This window comes from Scomber japonicus, chromosome 9 (assembly GCF_027409825.1).
Source record: "Scomber japonicus isolate fScoJap1 chromosome 9, fScoJap1.pri, whole genome shotgun sequence".
In the NCBI taxonomy this organism is placed as follows: Eukaryota; Metazoa; Chordata; class Actinopteri; order Scombriformes; family Scombridae; genus Scomber; species Scomber japonicus.
This window is the reverse complement of record NC_070586.1, coordinates 7068156-7089193: the sequence shown is the minus strand read 5'-3', so window position 1 is coordinate 7089193 and position 21038 is coordinate 7068156. Positions and strand designations below refer to the sequence as shown.

Below are 21038 nucleotides of genomic sequence, written 5' to 3'. Positions count from 1 at the left end.
TTACCCCTCAACAAAAAAAAAAAAAAACAACAAAAAGAAAGAAAGAAAAAAAAAAGGAGAGAAATGGGAAGTAGTTGTATCAAATGTTGAAAACACAGCAAACCTGCAGCAGGTGTGTAAAGAGTCATGAATGGGGGTGAAAGGTCAATGCAGTGAAAGTTTTTTTTTAAGGCCGTCGATGGATGTAGAGCGCACACACACGCACACACACGCACACACACACACACACACACACACACACACACACACACACACACACACACACACACACACACACACACACACACACACGAACAGAAATGAAGAAAATCAGCGTTGGAAATAAAAGAAAAGTGCTTTCACAGAGACACATAAAAAAGAAAAAACACCTGATTTTCATCACATGATCATCACAGATTTTTTTGTTGTTGCTTTTTTTCCCTTTTATGAACACACACAATTATTAACCCTTTACATACTGTTCATATTCTCACTCATAATTACTCTCATTCATAAAATCCCTCTATTAGTTATTAATTAATGTTTATTTATTAATCTTATGGGGGGGGGGGGGCATTTATTCATTCTAGTCTATAAAATGTGATTGTAAAACATGTTTAAATGCTGATTTTTTGATTATTTTTAAGTCATATTTGTACATTTGCATATTTAAAAATGTGTATAAGATGCATTTTATTTCCTATTTTCTATACTTTGGGTCACATTAGCAAAAAATGTGGCTAGAATAAATGTGTATAATTCCATTTCACATGAATAAATCCCCCTATTAGGCATTAATTCATGTTTATTTATTAATCTTATGGGGGAAAATACATTTACAATCATTATTTTATGATTCCAGTAGAGCATTTTATAGACTATAATGAATAAAATGCTAATTTTCGATTATTTTTAGGTCAAATTTGTACATTTGCATATTTAAAAATGTGTATGAGCTGCACAATATGTTTAAAAAGATGCATTATATTTCCTTTTTTGTACACTGTGGGTCACATTAGCAAAAAATGTGGCTAAAATAAATTTGTATTTTATGATTCAGGTAGACATTTCATAGACTATAATGAATAAAATGCTAATTTTCGACTATTTTTAGGTCAAATTTGTACATTTGCATATATAAAAATGTGTATCAGCTGCACAAAATTTAAAAATATATGCATTTTATTTCATTTTTGGACACTGTGGGTCACACTGTGGGTCTCAGCTCTCAAATGTCCAAAAAATGGGTTAAATTCGACCCTGAACAGTATGTAAGGGTTAAAAGAGTAAAATCAGGTGATAATTCAAAAGTTTTCACTGTTAAAAAATCCCATTAAAAGCCAAAAATAGCAAAAAACAAAATCACATATTAACAAATATAATTTGTGTTTATCCAGAAAATACTCATACAAGCACCAAATGTGGATTATTTCACTGCTAAAACATTATTTCCTTCTCTTTCAAAATAAAACCACAGGCAGAGAAATACAGAGAAACAAGATGATTTTTTTGGGTCTTTTTTTTTGGGATTTAATAACATTAAAATCTATAAAATACCACCAAGCTTTATCCTTTATTAACTTATGGTGCATATTTATTCTCAAACTGTAAAAATGTTATGAAATCTACTTTTATTTTGAAAGCTCTTCCATTCATTGCTGAGAAAATAGCGGTAAAAGCCTGCGAGAGGAGGGGGAGGAGGGAGGGTCAAAAAGTTCCTTAAAATACAGAAACTCTAGACTAGTAGTGATCTAATGTGGCTTTGTGTTTCATTTCTTCCTTAATTATTTTAACAGAATGAGAAGAAACTTAAGAAAATGTAATTTAAATAGACGTTTACTGCTCGAAAACAAAAAAGAAAGCAAGTTAAGAGTCTAAATTTAAACCTCACATACTGTTCATAATCTGATTTTCCTCATAATTAGACTTTATATTAAACTTCTGGACCACAAATAAACATGATTGAACCTTAATGAAGCTTCCAGAGAGCAGAGGAAGTTCATTTTTTAAAGTTTTTATGACAAAAAAAACATAAAAAACACGATATCATGATCCAATATCGACAAATTTGATTAAATATGAAGAATAAAAGCATTTTTGCATGATGATTTTTGAATTTTCTTGATGAATATGGGTAAAAAATGCTTCCTCTTTGTATAGTCTGGGTCAAATTTATTTTTATATTAAACTTCTGGACCAAAAATAAACATGATTGAACCTTAATGAAGCATCCAGAGAGCAGAGGAAGTTCATTTTTTAAAGTTTTTATGACAAAAAACCCATAAAAAACACTATATTCAACAAATTTGATTAAATATGAAGAATAAAAGCATTTTTGCATGATGATTTTTAATATTTCTTGATAAATATGGGTCAAAAAAGCTTCTTTTTTTGTATATTCTGGGTCAAATTTGGGTAAATCATCAAATTTCAAAATAAAACTCAACAGTATGAAAGGGTTAAACTTTTTTCTTTCTTTTTTTTTTCTTATTTAAAAAGGAAAATACAATAAAATCCCTTCTAGTTCTCCGAGTGTAATGCAACACAAACCGCAGCCACATCCAGCTGCTGCGTTAAAAAGACTACTGTGAAATTATGCATAGGTCTAATAATAATAATAATAATAATTAATATAATAAACATTAAGTGGTTTAAGGACAAAAAACTCTCAAAAAATGATTACACCGACGCCAAAATAAAAGAGGGGGCATTTGGCGTCAAGGTGGGTTTTTTTTTTTTTCGAGGTACTGTGCAGCAAGGCAGGAAGAGCCGAGCTCAGGTAAGGCTTCGTGGTGCTTCAAAATAAAACTACAAGGCAAAGCTATAGTAAAAGAGCTTTTTGCTTAAGCAAGTCGGTCAAACGTTAAAAAGCTTATAATAATAAAATCACAGTACAATTTTTTTTTTTTTTTTTTTTAAATCCGAGTGGGTTTTTTTTTTTTTTCTTTCTGGGGATTTAAAACGTCTTTTAAAAGCGTTTTTATTTAAAAGGTTGCAGCATTAAAAAGGCTTCAGCTGAAAAGATATGTGGAAAACACATCACTCGCACTCCACAGGATTTTTAGGCTGATGTATTAAAATAGAAGAAGAAGAAGAAGAAGAAGAAGGAGAAGGAGAAGAAGAAGAAGAAGGAGGATGAGGAGGAGGAGGAGGAGGAGAAGAAGAAGAAGAAGAAGAAGAAGAAGAAGAAGAAGAAGAAGAAGAAGAAGAAGAAGAAGAAGAAGAAGAAGAAGAAGAAGAAGAAGAAGGAGGAGGAGGAGGAGGAGGAGGAGGAGAAGAAAGTGTTTTTTTAAAACCCTCCTGTTGTCCTCGAGTCAAGGAAGGAAGGAAAGGAGGGAGGAAGGAAGGAAAGGAGTGAGGAAGGAAAGGAGGGAGGGAGGGAGGAAGAAGGAAGGAAGGAAGGAAGGAAGGAGGAAGGAAGGAAAAGAAGAAGGAAGTAAGGAAGAAGGAAGGGGGAGAGAGGAAGGAAGGAAGAAGGAAGAAAGGGAGGGAGGAAGGAAGGAAGGTAATGGGGAGGAAAGAAAGAGAGAAGGAAGGAAGGGAGGGAGGAAGGAAAGGAGGGAGGGAGGAAGGAAAAAGGAAGAAAGGGAGGGAGGAAGGAAGGAAGGTAATGGGGAGGAAAGAAAGAGAGAAAAGAGAGGGAGGAAGGAAAGGAGGGAGGGAGGAAGGAGGAAGAAAGGAAGGGTGGGAAGTAAGGAAGGTAATGGGGAGGAAAGAAAGAGAATGAGAGAGGGAGGAAGGACAGATGGAAGGAAGGAAGGAAGGAAGGAAAGAAGGAACAGTTTGTTAGCTGTTAGCTTCGTCGTCCAAATTGACTTGATTGATTCCCAAACCGAAAAAAAGAAAGAGAAGAAGAAGAAAAGCTCAGCGGTTTGTTTTAACTTCTAAACTTCTAACAGAGTCGGAGGAAGACGCTAAAATAAAGAGTTACTGCTTCGTGGGGAACGGAGCCGCTCCGAAAGGATCGAGCTCCACCGGCTGCACCGACGGCAACAGACCCGACAACGGCAACAGACCCGACAACGGCAACGGCTGCTGCTGCTGTTGCATCACTTCCTGTTGCTGCTGCTGCTGAGGTCCGCTGTGGATCACCAGTTCTGTGAAAGGCACCGCCCCGAAATCATCCATCGGTTTGCTTTCATCTAGAGCTCCGCCTCCTCCGACTCCGACTCCGGTTCCGACTCCGCTCCACGTCTTCCCGTTAGCCGCCATCACCAACACCTCCCCTTTGCTTTCGGAGAGCTTCCTGCCGTCCGGAGGTTGGAACGGTTTGGCTCCGAAAGGGTCTAGAAGCGCCTCGTCTACCGGCAGCGAGGCGCCTTTCTCGTTCCCGTCGGCCATCGTGATGTCGACGCTGATGTTCTCCTTGGAGTCCGACGTGCTCAGGAACTCGTTGCTGCTCTGCGAGTCTCTCCGTCCGACCTTCTTGTGCCTGCGGACTCGCTCCGGCGTGCGGTAGGTAGGCTTGTTGCTCTTGCGCCCGCCCGTCGGCGTACCGTGATGACGCTTCCCGTTGCTGCCGCCGCTCCCGCCGCTTCCCGTCGCCTCCTGCTTGGTTTTGCGTTGCCGCGACGACAGCTTCTGGAGGCTGCGCTGCTTCAACCGCTGCTGCTGAGGACTCGCCGACTCCTCGTGAGGCGGTCGGAAGATGTCCTCGGCGCTTCGGGACGTTGTCGGCGGCGGCGGATCGGTCGGACCCGGGTGGAACGGGGAGAACCCGAAAATGTCAAAGCTCTCGGGGGAGACGGGCGGCGTTTGCCCCATGGGAACGTCTCCGCTACCTTTGCCCGGTTTCGAGAGGTTCCGACTGAACGGCGCTTTGGTGAAGACGTCGAACTCGTCCAGCGGTTGGCGCTCTTGGCTCACCTGCCTGAACGGCGCTTTGGCGAAGATGTCCGAGCTCTCGGCGGGAGAGGCGTCGTCTCCTTTGAGGAAGGGGACGGCGCCGAAAACGTCGATGGCGTCCTGCGCTGGAGCGGATCTCATCCTGCTGGGCGACGCAGGAGGAGTGATGAGCGTCATGTCGGACTCTGCTCGAGGGCTGTTGCTAGGGGTGACGGCAGCAGCGGCGGCGGCGGCGGCGGCTCCTTTACCGCCTGATTGCTTCTTCGAGCGGGTTTTAACTCTGTTTGGGTCGTAATCCGAATCCGAGCTGTGCTTCTCTTCGTCCTCGTCTTCCTCGGAGTCCATGAGTAGAGGTCGCTGCCCGATGTTCTCCGGTTCCGTGTCGTCGCCGTGCTCGCTGTTCAAGCCTTCGTCCTCCTCTTGTTCTTCGTCCTCGCTGCTTTTCGGCGAAGGAGGGTCGGATTCGAAGTCGCTGTCGGAGTCTTCGCCCGCTCTGCAGTGGCTCCTCCTGGCCGGTTTGGGCTCCTTGGCAACCGGCGGCTGCAGGTCGTCAACGGGGGGGATCGAGACGGGAGCAGGAGCGTCGACTTCCTCTTTGGTCTCAGTGGTTATAACGTTGGTACCTGCAGGAAGAAAAATATGAATATTAAGAGATTTGACCCTTACATAAAATCAAGTCAAGGAAGGAAGGGAAGAAGACGGAAGGAAAGGAGGGAGGGAGGAAGGAAGGGAGGGAAGAAGGAAGGAAAGGAGGGAGGGAGGAAGGGAGGGAAGAAGGGAGGAAAGAAAGGAGGAAGGGAGGAAGAAGGAAGGAAAGGAGGGAGGTAGGGATGAAGAAAGGAGGAAGGAAGGAAACGAGGGAGGAAGGAAGGAAGGAAGGAATGAAGGATGGAGGAAAGAAGGACAGAAGAAAGGAGGGAGGAAGGAAAGGAGGGAGGGAGGAAGGGAGGAAGGAAGGGAGGGAGGAAGGGAGGGAAGAAGGGAGGAAAGAAAGGAGGGAGGAAGGGAGGAAGAAGGAAGGAAAGGAGGGAGGTAGGGATGAAGAAAGGAGGAAGGAAGGAAAGGAGGGAGGAAGGAAGGAAGAGAGGAAGAAGGAAGGAAAGGAAGAAGGAAGGAAAGGAGGGAGGAAGGAAGGAAAGGAAAGAAGGAAGGAATGAAGGATGGAGGAAAGAAGGACAGAAGAAAGGAGGGAGGGAGGAAGGACAGAGGAAAGAAGGAAGGAAGGAAGTAAAGAAGGAACAGTCAAAACAGACGGGGTCAATTTGATCTGACAGGATGACAGTAAGGTTAAAAGTGAAGATTGTAGAGCAAAGCTTATTGTTTGAGAGTTTTAAATCTTCTCAGCAGCAGATTTGTGACTCTTAAGAAGCATTTTATTTATTTATTTATTTTTATAAATCTTGGCGTCTTATTTCCTCGTCCTCTAAGCTTCACTCTTCTTATCGCAGGATCAGAGAAGTCAGAGCAGCTTTTTCGACCATATTGAATTTTGTTCCTTCTGCTTCAAATATTAGACGAACTCTGATGTAAAATGATGAGATGAAGACTTTAGAGTCTGACCCCGTCTGTTTGGACTGTTCCTTCTTTACTTCCTTCTTTCCTTCCATCCTCCCTTCTTTCCTTCCTTCCTCCCTCCCTTTCATCCTTCTTCCTCCCTTCCATCCATCCTTTCATCCTTCTTCCTCCTTTCCTTCTTCCTCCCTTCCATCCTCCCTTCTTTCCTTCCTTCTTTCTTCCTTCCTCCTTTCCATCCTTCTTCCTCCCTTCCATACATCCTTCCATCTTTCTTCCTCCCTTCCATCCTTCCTCCTTTCCTTCTTTCCTTCTTCCTCCCTTCCATCCATCCTCCTTTCCTTCCTTCCCTCCTTCCTTCCCTCCTCCCTTCCTCTTTTCCTTCCTCCCATCCTTCCTTTCTCCTTTCCTTCCTTCTTCCTTGACTCGTTTACAACAGGAGGGTTAAACACATATTTGGCATTTAATTTAAAAAAGAAAAGAAAAGAAAAAAAAGAAGAAGTGTTCCTCGTGTAAATTTATATCCAAGAGATTTGCATAATGGTGACTTAGAAATTAGCCTAATTAGTAAGTGGAGAGTCTCCAATTACATTAAAAAAAAAAAAAAAAAAAAGATAAAGTTGTGCCATTAACACAAAGAGCCAAATTTTATTGTTCCCCTATTAGTGAAAAGTCTCCATTAGAAAAGAAAGAGAGAGAGAGAGAGAGAGAGAGAGAGAGAGAGAGAGAGAGAGAGAGAGAGAGAGAGAGAGAAACCCCCCTGCTGTGAACACGAAAATGGAAAGCCTCTCCTCGTCTTTAAGCGTCCAAACTGGCAGGATGTGATGACAGAGACGCCAAAAAAAAGAAAAAAAAAGAAGCTTTGTTGGTAATAAAAGAAACAAAAGCAGCAAAAATAATAAAATAATAAAATAAAATAAATAAAATGAAGCAGGAAACACAACAAGGAGCCTCGCAGATTATAACTTGATGTCTCTAATCGTGATGAGAAGATGTCAAAGCTGGAAGGATTATAAATGATTTCTTTTTTTTTTTGTTATCTTTTAAATCAGAGGAGTCAAACTCATTTTCATTCAAGGGCCACATACAGACCAATTAGATCTGATGTGGGCCGGATCATTAAAAAGATGGAGGGAAGGAAGGAAGGAAGGAAGGAAGAAAGGAAGGAAATAAGAAGGGAAGGAGGAAGGAAAGAGAGGCAAAAGGAAGGAGGGAAGAAAGGTAGGAAGGACAGATGGAAGGAAGGACAGAAGGAAGAAAGGGAGGAAGGACAGAAGGAAGAAAGGGAAGAAGGACAGATGGGAGGAAGGACAGATGGAAGGAAGAAAGGAAGGAAGAAAGGGTAGAAGGACAGATGGAAGGAAGGACAGAAGGAAGAAAGGGAGGAAGGACAGAAGGAAGAAAGGGAAGAAGGACAGATGAAAGGAAGGACAGAAGGAAGAAAGGGAGGACAGATGGGAGGAAGAAAGGGAGGAAGGACAGAAGGAAGAAAGGGAAGAAGGACAGATGAAAGGAAGGACAGAAGGAAGAAAGGGAGGAAGGACAGATGGAAGGAAGGACAGAAGGAAGGAAGAAAGGAAGGAAGGAACAAAGAAAGGATAAAAGGAAGTAGGAAGGACAGATGGGAGGAAGGACAGAAGGAAGGAAGGACAGAAGGAAAAAGGGAGGAAGGACAGATGGGAGGAAGGACAGAAGGAAGAAAGGAAGGAAGGACAGAAGGAAGAAAGGGAGGAAGGACAGATGGAAGGAAGAAAGGGAGGAAGGAACAAAGAAAGGATAAAAGGAAGGTAGGGAGGACAGATGGAAGGAAGGACAGAAGGAAGAAAGGGAGGAAGGACAGATGGAAGGAAGAAAGGAAGGAAGGAAGAAAGAAAGAATAAAAGGAAGGTAGGAAGGACAGATGGAAGGAAGGAAAAGAACACAGGAAGGAAAGAGGGCCGGGTTTGCACCCCTCGGCGGACCGGTTCTGGGCCACGGGCCGCATGTTTGACACCCCTGCTTTAGAGAAACTCAGATAAATAAAAAGTGTTTGTGAGTATTTCCTGTTTAGTCTGAGTGGAGATCAAATGTCAGAAAAACCTAAGCTGCTTCTTCTTCTTCTTCTCCTCTAAAAACCTAAGCTGCTTCTTCTTCTTCTTCTCCTCTAAAAACCTAAGCTGCTTCTTCTTCTTCTTCTCCTCTAAAAACCTAAGCTGCTTCTTCTTCTTCTTCTCCTCTAAAAACCTAAGCTGCTGCTTCTTCTTCTTCTTCTCTAAAAACCTAAGCTGCTTCTTCTTCTTCTTCTTCTCTAAAAACCTAAGCTGCTTCTTCTTCTTCTTCTCCTCTAAAAACCTAAGCTGCTGCTTCTTCTTCTCTAAAAACCTAAGCTGCTTCTTCTTCTTCTTCTCCTCTAAAAACCTAAGCTGCTTCTTCTTCTTCTCTAAAAACCTAAGCTGCTTCTTCTTCTTCTTCTCCTCTAAAAACCTAAGCTGCTTCTTCTTCTTCTCTAAAAACCTAAGCTGCTTCTTCTTCTTCTCTAAAAACCTAAGCTGCTTCTTCTTCTTCTCTAAAAAGCTAAGCTGCTTCTTCTTCTTCTCTAAAAACCTAAGCTGCTTCTTCTTCTTCTCTAAAAACCTAAGCTGCTTCTTCTTCTTCTTCTTCTCTAAAAACCTAAGCTTCTTCTTCTTCTTCTCTAAAAAGCTAAACTGCTTCTTCTTCTTCTCTAAAAAGCTAAACTGCTTCTTCTTCTTCTTCTTCTCTAAAAAGCTAAGTTGCTTCTTCTTCTTCTTCTCTAAAAAGCTAAACTGCTTCTTCTTCTTCTTCTTCTCTAAAAAGCTAAGTTGCTTCTTCTTCTTCTTCTTCTCTAAAAAGCTAAGTTGCTTCTTCTTCTCTAAAAAGCTGTGAAGAGGCTCTGAAGTCAAAGGTCAAAGGTCGATGAAAACAAAATGATGAAGCTCCTTTTAATGCTTATAATTAAATCTACTTTAGTTTCACCACTGGAGCTACGATGAGGATCTTTTATTGTGAAATCCATCATTTAACTTTTACTCTGAAGTCAAAGGACACTCAAAACTAATGATGAAGCTCGTTTATTACATATAAAATAATCTTAATCACAGTAAAGATGATTAAACTCTTCTTTTTAATAGTTTCAGTTTCTTAAATGTGATTCTTTCCTTCCTGCCTTCCTTCCTTCCTTCCTTCTCTTTAATGATCCGGCCCATGTGAGATTAAATTGGGCAGTATGTGGCCCTTGAATGAAAATGAGTTTGACTCCCCTGGGGTAGAGGCAACTGGAGTCAGAGGTTTGATATAGTGTTGGATGTATGACAAAGGTCCTGAGTGAGGTCTAAGCAATGTTCTGTCTATAGACCAGTAGACTAAATTCTGTATATTGTAGATGTGTTGGATCTGCCCATATTTGGGCATGGCTCAACCTGTGGCATTATCTGTGTGGTTTGAAGTCTTTATTGGGCAAATAATTATATTTGGTAACTTCTGTAAATATCCCAAAATATCCTTCCTTCCTTTCCTTCCTCCCTGCCTGCCTTCTTTCTTCCCTTCCTCCTTTCCTTTCTCCCTCTCTCGTTCCTTATTTCCTCCGTCCTTCCTTCTCTCCTCCCTTCCTTCTTCCCGTCCTCCATCCTTCCTTCTTCCTTTCCTTACTTCCATCTGTCCTTCCTCCCTCCCTTCTTTCCTTCCTCCATCCCCCTTTCTTCTTCCTTCCTTCCTTCTTCCCTTCATCCCTCCCTTCTTCTCTTTCTTTCCTCCCCCCTACCTTCCTTCCTTCTTTCCTCCGTCCTTCCTTCCTTCCTTCCTCTCTCCCTTCTTTTCAATGAGTGTCCTATAAGGGTTAAAGTCTTTACCCGGAGGAGAGAAACTTCAGAATTGAAGGAAGCATCAGAACATAACGTGTACTGATCATTCATTGACTTCTCCTTGATCAAGTAAATAAACCTTTTCAATACAAGACATCCTGGACTCCTGTCTACTCTCTCCATTGACGTATGAGCTGCATAATTACAATCACTATCAAACTGGCTTCATCGGAACAGGACCTCAACATAACAACGACTGGGTAAGTGCTAATTTTAAATTTTATGCCTTACCATGTCATAGTTCGACGAGATCAAAATAAAAGAACCTTTTGATTTGATTGATGAACCTTTTTTGTTCTTTTATTTCCTCCTCCCTTTTCTTTCACCTTTTTCTTCCTTCCTTTCTCCTTTTCCCTTCTTTTTCATCCTCACTTTTCTCTCTAGGTGATAAAATATTTAATATTCATCATTCTTTTGTGGTTACACCATTTGACATTTTCAGGAGCATTCAGTCTTACTTTTGGTTAAAAAATGGTACAAATCTCATTTCAAATTTCAAAATAAAACCAACAAAAATACTAAATATACATTTTAACAAACCTGATACTGCTTTTAAAACCCTTATTATTATTATTATTATTATTATTCATCATCATCAGTGATCGATACCAAACAGGAACATCTTGCTCATGGTGTAATGGTGGAGAGACACTTTATAAACTTTATAATATACTATAATAAATATAAATAAATAAATCTATATAAAAATAATGAATCAAAAGGGAATTTTGATTTTTGAATAGTTTTTTTTATTTATCAGTAACATCCTATAAAGAAATACATTCACACTCACAGTATGATACAGGACCTTTTTTTTTTTTTTTTTTTTTTTTTTTACATCGTTTGTTGGCAAAAAAAATAAAAATAAAATAATAAAACAAATATATGAATATAAAGACAAACTTATTGATCTAATAATAGGTTGTTTTCTTTCTGCAGGAGGAAAAGTACCAGGATCTCTAAATAACTACTTAAAAAAAAAAAAACTTGTCTATGAATGAAGAGTCGTAACAAACATCGTCTAATAATGAGATGAGTTAAAATAATAAAAAATAATAATAATTTTTTTTTTTTTAGTGATTTGTTTCTGAGGGAAAAAAAGAGGAAATAAAGCACAGAAAACAAATGGAAACAATAATATATATATTTATGTATATATTATCCCATAAATCCTTAGGGATGTTGTTTCCTCATCGCACTTTTCAAAATAAAAGAAAAAAAAGAAAATAAAGTGCAGTTAATGGCTCTGGTCATCCCTTTCTCTTTTTTTATTATTTTTTATTATGTTTTAAATTTTGGCTTTGATGGTTTTTTTTATTTTCTCCTATCCTAAACTATAAACTATAAACTATAAACTATAAGATCCATCCACCAATACACATGAACAAGATGTTTCTGAGTATATGGCTGTTTTATTTCAAAATAAAAGAACAAAAAATATATAACATAAAAAATAAAGCAAACAAAAAAAATAAAAATTAACTAAAATGAAGCTTTTTTTTATTGTGTAATAATAATAAAAATAAAAAAAGCAGGCAGTGAAATGAGCGGAAATGTGTAACAATTATCTTTAAAACTTACCTTCAAAAGCTAATACATTAATACATTTATACATAAAAAATAAAATAAGTGTATAATGATTCACGACGAGATGAGTCAACTTTTTTAAATCACTTGCTGCATTAAAAAGGCGGATCAACAAGCAGCAAAGTGAGGATTAAACAAAACTTACATACAAGCCCTTTATAGGATTGTATGAGTTTAAAAATAAACAAATAAAAACTACAAAATAAAATGTCATCGTATCGTCAGCACGCTCTCCTCTTTCACAGCTGCTAATATTTAATCTATAATAATGTGCCATCAGCCAGTTGTGTTCAACGTCAAAATATTAAAAAATAAGAAAAAGTAACAAGAATTGATGAATTATAGAGAATAAAAGTCTCTTGAAAAGCTGATTTAATGTTTAATATGAGTCAAATTGATGCTCCGAGATCTGAAAAGTCCACAAAATACAGTGTGTGTATTGATAATATAGATTTATAGTTTTATAGTTAAGATTTAATTACCTTTAACTTATGGAGGAAATTCATTTTAATGTTTTAATGAGCACTGAGTTGCAGGAGCTGAGAGTCAGGAGCTGGAATGTACGATTTTCCCAGTCGGATTTGAACGTGACATGAGGTTTTTTTGCTTGTTAGTTGATCAAATAAGCACTTTAATATATATTTTATTATAATTTACCTTCCGTATTAACTTTTGGAAACATAAACTCTCAATATGTGGATATTTATTAAATTGCAGTTTAAAAAAAGACATAATCTGGTTGTAGTAGATTAAAGCCTCTATATGTAGAATTATATTAAATTAAAGACAAGTGTTAGTGAAAATGCTGTCAGCTGTAATTTTTTTTAATACTCAACACTAAATTAAAAATAAGAGACCAAATAACCAATAAATAACTCATATTAGATTATCACAGGTGTCAGTTTGCAGTTTCAAGAAATCTCAGTGCAGAAATGATGATTCAAACATTAAGGCTGGGCAATAAATTCATATTATATCGATATCGGTATGGTGATATGGAATAAATGTCTTTTCCTGCTTTTTTAAATGCTGCATTATAATAAAAATGTCATTTTCTGAGGTTAATTATCTGCCTTTATCCACTTAAGTCATTATATCCACATTACTGATGATTCATATTTTGATAGTCGTCCATATAATATTGTCAAAATAACAATATGGAGGTATTTGTTTAACAGTATCGTGATATTTAAATCTGTCCACATCTGGAGTTAGAAAGCACTGCAGCTCCCAATACAGGTAGGTCTATTAAAGCCTACCTGCATTGGGAGCATTCTATTAAAGCCTACCTGCATTGGGAGCATTCTATTAAAGCCTACCTGCATTGGGAGCATTCTATTAAAGCCTACCTGCATTGGGAGAATTCTATTAAAGCCTACCTGCATTGGGAGCATTCTATTAAAGCCTACCTGCATTGGGAGCATTCTATTAAAGCCTACCTGCATTGGGAGCATTCTATTAAAGCCTACCTGCATTGGGAGCATTCTATTAAAGCCTACCTGCATTGGGAGCATTCTATTAAAGCCTACCTGCATTGGGAGCTGCAGCAGTTTGTGGACTTTGAGGTTGTTTTAAAGACAATTTGTCATTTTTTCCAGAGTCTTATCCACTAATTTATCTAAAGTATTTATCTTGGTCACAATTATTTTATTTAGCAACTTTACTGAAGCCTAATTAAAATGTTCGTTATGAGTTATTGTGTTAAAAGCTAATATATGACAGTATAATGTTCAGTCTGTAGTATTAATGTCAGTATAGACGGGAATATTTTAATTCTACTCATAGAGGCTTTAACTTGAAATTGAGTCGAGGCTTGGCTGCTTCTGGTTGGTTGAGAGGAGGCAAGAGAAAGTGTTTCTATAGCAACCATTATTAAAAGGAAGTAAAGTGTTGTGAGATGATGGAAAATTACTGCAACTTTAAAAAAGACAAATATCAGCAGCTGATCTGATCTCACACTAGTGTCGCTGTGTTCGACTCTACATACAAAAAAATCTTAACATTCAAAAAATTTCAAAATAAAATAAAAAATATGGCGATAAATCAGCTGGTTTTAAAACCCAGCAGCATAAAAAATAAACAAATAAAATCACCTGAAATTGTAAAATATTAGCTGACACACACTGTGATGATGGCACAAATAACAGGAAGCTTTATAGAAAAAAATAAAAATTAAAAATAAAAGGCTGATCAAAAATTTTAGTTGCAAATTTTTTCATGCCAGCCTGAAGGAGGAATTTAATTAAATTAATTTAAATTAAATGGGTTTTTTTTCCCTTCAAATCTTTATTTTGGTTTCTTTATTTTTCTCTCACTCTTTTGGTTTTCTTCTTCTTATTTTTCTTTCCTTTAATCCAATTAGAACTCAAATAGAAATTTTCTTTTTATATTATTATAATTATAATTATTATAATACGGTTATATTACATTGCAATTTGGTTAATTTGGTCATTTTTCTACTTCTAATCTGGAGCCACTGGACTTTTTTAGCATTAAAGACACAAGAGATGAATTTACTGTTGAAAAGAAAAAAAAACAAAAAACTTACTCTCACTCTCCTCTAAAAAGTATCTTAGCATCGATCCTGTTTTTTAATCATTAAATATAATCTATGAGTTACAAACAGCGCCTCTAAATCCTATCATCCTACCTATTAAAAAAACAAAAAAACAAAAATAACTTCACATTTAAGGAGCAGGAAGAGTACGAGAGGCACGAAAAAGCTTATTGCTGCCACCGATATGTAGAAATACTGCACTTTTGATTATTCACATTGTTACGCTGAGGATATATAATCTGTGTGGGGGGGGCAAAGGGGGCAAAAGAGGGGCGAGGAAAGGGCTTAATATTACAATTCGGACCATATCTGACTGGTTTATTTTTAATTTAAGCCAATTTTTTTTAACGTCAGCCTCCAATAATAAAGAACATTTGAGGCTTCGTCCTTTAATTAAACGAAATAAAAATACTAAATAAAAAAAAAAATTGAGGAATATTTGCATTGCAGCTGTATTTTATTTTATTTTTTAATGTAAACACAGACGGCAAAGACGAACCGCAGCTTTTGGAAGTTCAAGTGTTTTTTATTAGTACCAGGGCTGAGTGAGCTTACCGTTAATTAAAGGAGCAGCGTGTGTGTGTGTGTGTGTGTGTGAGAGAGGGATTTAGTGACACCTAGTGGTGAGGTTGAGAATTGCAAGTGCTATGTAGATATAAAGGTTTGATTCTGAGGTAACAAAAAACACATTAATTCGTGTTTTCAGGTGATTTTACACTGATTAAAACATATTTATGCATATTATATTCAATTTCTGTCACTAGATGTCACTAAATTATACACACTGCACCTTTAAGACAGATTTAAACCTTCCCTTTAAGTAGTAAAACTAAATTAGGGAGGTAAATAAGGTCCACTGTCTTAAAGGGATAATTAGCAAAACCAATTATGACATGTGTCAGTGTTAATTTGGGCATCTGACTGTTGTTTTAAAGGAGCAGTGTGCAGGATTTAGTGACACCTAGTGGCGAGGTTGAGAATTGCAAGTGCTATGTAGATATAAAGGGTTGATTCTGAGGTACGAAAAACACTTTAATTCTTATTTTCAGGTGATTTTGCACCAATTAAAATATACTTTTGCCACATCTGTTCCACTAGACACCACTAAATTCTTCACACTGCACCTTTAAGACAGTTTTAAACCTTCCCTTTAAGTAGTAAAACTAAATTAAAGTCCATTGTCTTAAAGGGGATTCATTTTCCAGGTGTGCTAAAAAAGTAGGAAACCAATTAAAACGTGGGTCAGGAAGTAGTGACACCTAGTGGCACGGTTGAGAATTGCAAGCGCTATGTAGATATAAAAGGGGCTGATTCTGAGGTGCCAAAATACACATTAAATCCTATTTTCAAGTGATTTTGCACAAATTAAAACGTACTTATGCATGTTATATTCAATTTCTGCCACTAGGTGTCACTAAATTCTTCACACTGCACCTTTAAGACAGATTTAAACCTTCCCTTTAAGTAGTAAAACTAAATTAAGGTCCACTGTCTTAATAAAGGGGATTCATTTTCCAGGTGTGCTAAAAAAGTAGGAAACCAATCATAAACATGTGTCAAGTGTTTATTTGGGCATCTGACTGTTGTTTTAAAGGAGCAGTGTGCAGGATTGAGTGACACCTAGTGGCGAGGTTGAGAATTACGACGTCGCCCCCTCTCTTTCAAGCGCTGTGTAGATATAAAGGGCTGATTCTGAGGTACCAAAAAAACACATTAATTCTTATTTTTCAGGTGATTTTACAACAATTAAAACAACTTTTGCCACATCTGTTCCACTAGACGCCCCTAAATTATACACACTGCACCTTTAAGACAGATTTAAACCTATTATATAAGTAGTTATACAATTATATAACGTGTCAATATTTTATTTTTTTATCTGACTATTGTATTAAAGGACTAGTGTGAAGGATTTAGTGACATCTAGTGGTGAGGTAAGAGACTCCACTCTTCCTACAGTGGCTAAAAAAACCCAAAACAACCTCCGTAGAGTCAGTGTTGGGTTTGTCCACTCTAGGCTACCGTAGAATATATCGTATATAGATATAAATGGCTCATTTTGAGGTACTAAGACACTGATTCTTCCTCTCAGGTGATTATATGTAAACTAAAACACACTTATTAACCCTCCTGTTGTCCTCGAGTCAAGGAAGGAAGGAAGGAAAGGAAGGAAGGGGGGAAGGAAAGGAAGGAAGGAAGGAAAGGAAGGAAGGAAGGAAGGGGGGAAGGAAGGAAGGAAGGAAGGAAGGAAGGGACGAAGGAAGAGAGGAAAGGAAAGAAGGACAGAGGAAGGAAGAGAAGGAAGGGGGGAAGAAAGGGACGAAGGAAGGGAGGAAAGGGAAGAAGGACAGAGGAAGGAAGAGAAGGAAGGGGGGAAGGAAGGGATGAAGGAAGAGAAGGAAGGGACGAAGGAAGGGAGGAAAGGAAAGAAGGAAGGAAGGGATGAAGGAAGAGAAGGAAGGGGGGAAGGAAGGGACGAAGGAAGAGAGGAAAGGAAAGAAGGAAGGGAGGAAAGGGAAGAAGGACAGAGGAAGGAAGGAAGGAAGGAAGGAAGGGAGGAAAGGAAAGAAGGACAGAGGAAGGAAGGAAGGAAGGAAGGAAGGTAGGAGGGAAGGAAGGAAGGAAGGAAGGAAGGGAGGGAGGAAAGGGAAGGGAAGATGGACAGAGGAAAGAAGGAAGGAAAGTAGGAGGGAGGGAGAGAGAAAGGAAAAGAGGAAGGGAGGAAGGAAGGAAGGAAGGAAAGAAAGAGAGAAGGAGGGAGGCAGGAAGGAAAGAAGGAAGGGAGGAAGGAGAGAAATAGAGAAGGAAGGGAGGAAGGAAGGAACAGTCAAAACAGACGGGGTCAATTTGACCCGGGAGGACGACAGGAGGGTTAATATAATAATAATAATCCATCTCTACCATTAGATGCCACTAAATTACACACACTGGTCCTTTAAAGGGGAGGTGTGACAGGCTCGTATATATATATATTTATGCATATTTCAACAAAAAAGGAGCAAAATCAATAAAATCTTCAGTAGAAATGAGCGGAGATGGGCTCAACGCTGCAGGAACTCTTTACTCTTATAACTCTTCTTCATGTATTTTATTATAATAAGTCATTCTCTAAGAAATATGGGTTTCTTTATTTAATTAGGTGGCCTATTTATTAAAAAAAAAAAAAAATGATATAGAAGGAAATGAAGGCTGAAATAGAGGAAATAATGACATCACTCAGCCCCTAATTAGCATCACATTAAACTCGGTATCCTTCAATCTCGTGCATATTGCTTTTTAATGCTGATTTTAATCCAGCTGTGTTCTTTATTGGACAATTTGCTCCATTATTTTAATCATTCCTCACTCACTTTCTTTCTTTTATTTATTCATTAATTTATCGTATGCAAAGCGCCTCATAACGAGAGCCGCCTCGTTAGTACCGAAACCAAGTCACACTCCTTCTTATATTTCACTTGCATAAAATGTTATGTGTTATATTTTATATGTATAGCGAGCTCAGTTTTTAAAAATAAACAGCTTGTTTATTTTTATTTTTTTTAAAGAGCGGTAAAAATTTAGGAAGTGCTTTTACCGCCCCGTCACCGATAACACCCAACGTGCTTTTTCTTTCTCCCCCCCCCCCCCCCATCCTAAAGTTTAGTAACAGAAGTCATCGAAAAAGCTTCAAAGTTCAAAGAACAACTAAAAGACTGCTGACTTGACATTTTTAGAAAACGAACTTAAAAAAATCTGACTCATCACTGGAGGGGGTTAGAAGAGGAGGAAGAGGAGGAGGAGGAAGAGGAGGTTGGGGGTAAAAGGAGAAAAAGGTGGTGGTGGGGTTGGGGGGTGGGGGGGGCAGGTGGCTCCACAGTGTTGGGTCCTCACGGTAGAGACTCTTCTAAGACTTGCCTGCGCTGGCCACAAACGGGACCGAGCCGAACAGGTCCGCGGCGGCGCTGACGGAGCTGACGGAGGAAGCAGCAGCAGCAGCAGCAGCAGCAGCAGTGTGAGGAGGCGGTCGCTCCGTTTCCACGCTGGCTGTTCTCTCCACGGGTTTTTCTGTAGGTGGGAAGTCAGAGAGAGGAAGATGCTTAGATATATGACACCAGATGAGGGTTTTTTTTACTATATTAACCTTTAACCCTTTAACATACTGTTCATATTCAGGCATAATTAGTCTGATTTCTTATTTTTTTATATATATAGATGTATTTTTTTATTACTATTAGTGGGGTTAGGGGATTTAATTGTATGTATTAATGTTTGAGTTCTATTTATATTTCTCAAATTTTATGTTTTTAGTTTTCGTCCTCCCGGGTCAAATTGACCCCGTCTGTTTTGATTGTTCCTTCTTTTTTCCCTTCCTTCATTCAGTCTGTTCTTCCTCCCTCCTTTCCTTCCCTTCTTCTTTCCTTCCTTCCTTCCTCCCTCTCTCCCTCCCTCCTTTCTTCTTCTTTCCTTCCATCCTCCTTTCCTTTTTTCCTCCCGCCTTTCCTTCTTCCTTCCTTCCTCCCTCCCTCCTTCCCTTCCTCTTTCCTTCCTTCCTCCCTCCTTTCCTTCCTGCTTCCTCCCTCCCTTCCTTCCTTCCTTGACTCGAGGACAACAGGAGGGTTAAATGTCTGTTTTATGTAAAGCACATTGAGTTGCCATTGTGCATTTATGTCTTTTTATATAATAGCAGTTATAGGTTATATCAACTTTAAAATATCCTGCTTCCATTACAGTACATATCTTTGTCACACGTGTTTGATAATCACACTGCAAAAAAAATTAGCATTTTAATAGATATTCTGTAAATGAAACTGATATGTCAATATTTTATTTAAATTTTCGTACTCCCTTTGATCGGTACCCGGCATTAGCAAAAAAACCAAAAAACAGTATCAGTCAGGCTTTAATTTATATATACATATTTATATAAAATGTGTACAGCAAAAATACTCTCACAGTGTTAAAAAATAATATTTAATATCTGCAACAGACAATAAATGACATATTAGTACTGGACTAAAAGCCTATTGAACAGAACAAGAGGGACAAGTAAATCTATAAGAAGCGTTTTTATAAAAGTTTAGATGTAATTATGAATAAAAAAGGTCACTTGCTTGCTCTGAGGAGGTCAAACTCCCGGTCGATCAGCTCTTCCTCCGTCAGCTTGGAGAAGTTGTCTTCTCCGAAAGGATTCCAGCCAGACATATCGGGAGGATTACTGACCGCACAGCTCTGAGAGGGAGGGGTGATCCCGTCTGAGGAGAGCAGGGGGTTTCTACTGGGGGGGAGAGAGAGAGAGAGAGAGAGAGAGAGAGAGAGAGAGAGAGAGAGAGAGAGAGAGAGAGAGAGAGAGAGAGAGAGAGAGAGAGAGAGAGGGAGAGAGAGAGAGAGGAGAGAGAGAGAGAGAGAGAGAGAGAGGAGAGAGAGAGAGAGAGAGAGAGAGAGAGAGAGAGGGAGGGAGAGTGAGAGAGGAAGAATCGCCACAGTAATTATATTTGATTATAGTTAAAAACCCAAAAAGAGGACAGAGAGAAGATGAGTCTCTATAGAAACGTCTGAGAGAAAAAGATATATGATCTGATGAAGATGGAATGAAGAAGGGAAGAAAAGAAGGAAAAGAAGACAGAAAGGACAGACAGAGAAGAAAACAGGAAGGAAGGAAGAGATGACAGGAATGTAAGAGGGAGGGAAGGAAAAGAAGACAGGAAGGAAATAAGGAAGGAAGGAAAGATGGAGGGAAGATAGGACAGAAGTAAGGAACGATGGAAGGAATGTAGGAAGGATGGATGGATGGAAGGAAGGAAGGATGGACGGATAGAAGTATAGGGAGAGGGAGGGAAGGAAGGAAGGAATGAAGGACAGAATCAGGGAGGAAAAGACAGAAGGTAGGAAGGAAGGAAGGAAGGAAGGAAGGAAGGAAGGAAGGAAGGACAGATTGAACAAAGGAGAAGAAGAAGACGGAAGGAAAGATGAAGGGAAGGTAGGAAGGATGGGATAGGTGGAAGGAAAGGAAGGAGGAAGAAAGGAAGGAAGAACAGATTGAACAAAGGAGAAGAAGACAGAATATGGAGGAAGGAAGGAAGGAAGGAAGGGAGGAAGGAAGGAAGGACAGAAGGAAGGAAGGAAGGTAGGTATTACCTGGGGTTAGTGTATGATGGATCCACAGGTGAAGGCCCGCCCATCGTCCCGGGCTCCACTTCCTGCTGTGGGCGTCGTTGCGTTGTAGGAACCGAGCGGGATCTGAAACTCGAGAGGGGAGGACAGATAGGGGAGCGGCTGCTGAGCGGGAAGATGCTGCTGCTGCTGCTGATGATGCTGATGTTGAGGATGATGATGATGATGAAGATGCTGTTGTTGTTGTTGCTGTTGTTGTTGTTGTTGGACGAAGGCCTGTTGGTACTGGTGCAGCTGTTAGAGGAGGAGGAAGTAGAAGAGGAAGTAGAAGAAGAGAGGGAGAAAAGGGGGGAAGGGAATGAGGGACGGACTTTTTTTCTTAATGGCGTACAACAATGATGAACCCAAAGAAGAAGAAGGTGATGAAATGTTGTTAGAAAAACACCAGTTCTGGTTTTTGTTTTTTGGAAAGCTGGGGACACAGTGGAGGGGGGAGGGGACGAGGGGACGAGAGTCAAACAGCACGTAGGAGAATAAAAACTGAACAAAAAGATCATCTGAGAAACACTGACTTCAATATTTCACTGAAAGTAGACTTAAGAAATATTTTT

General features: G+C 39.2%; 1 protein-coding gene across 1 annotated transcript; it reads right to left on the bottom strand.

Moving 5' to 3' along the window:
• Positions 1–3627: 3627 nt before the first annotated feature.
• bmp2k (BMP2 inducible kinase) lies at positions 3628–20658 on the bottom strand (the record flags this gene model as incomplete). Its single annotated transcript, XM_053326270.1, is given in 5 exon segments — positions 3628–5447; positions 18232–18381; positions 19428–19588; positions 20452–20510; positions 20512–20658. Coding segments are annotated over 5 exon segments (2058 nt in total), but the record flags the coding sequence as incomplete, so codon positions are not given.
• Positions 20659–21038: the final 380 nt, after the last annotated feature.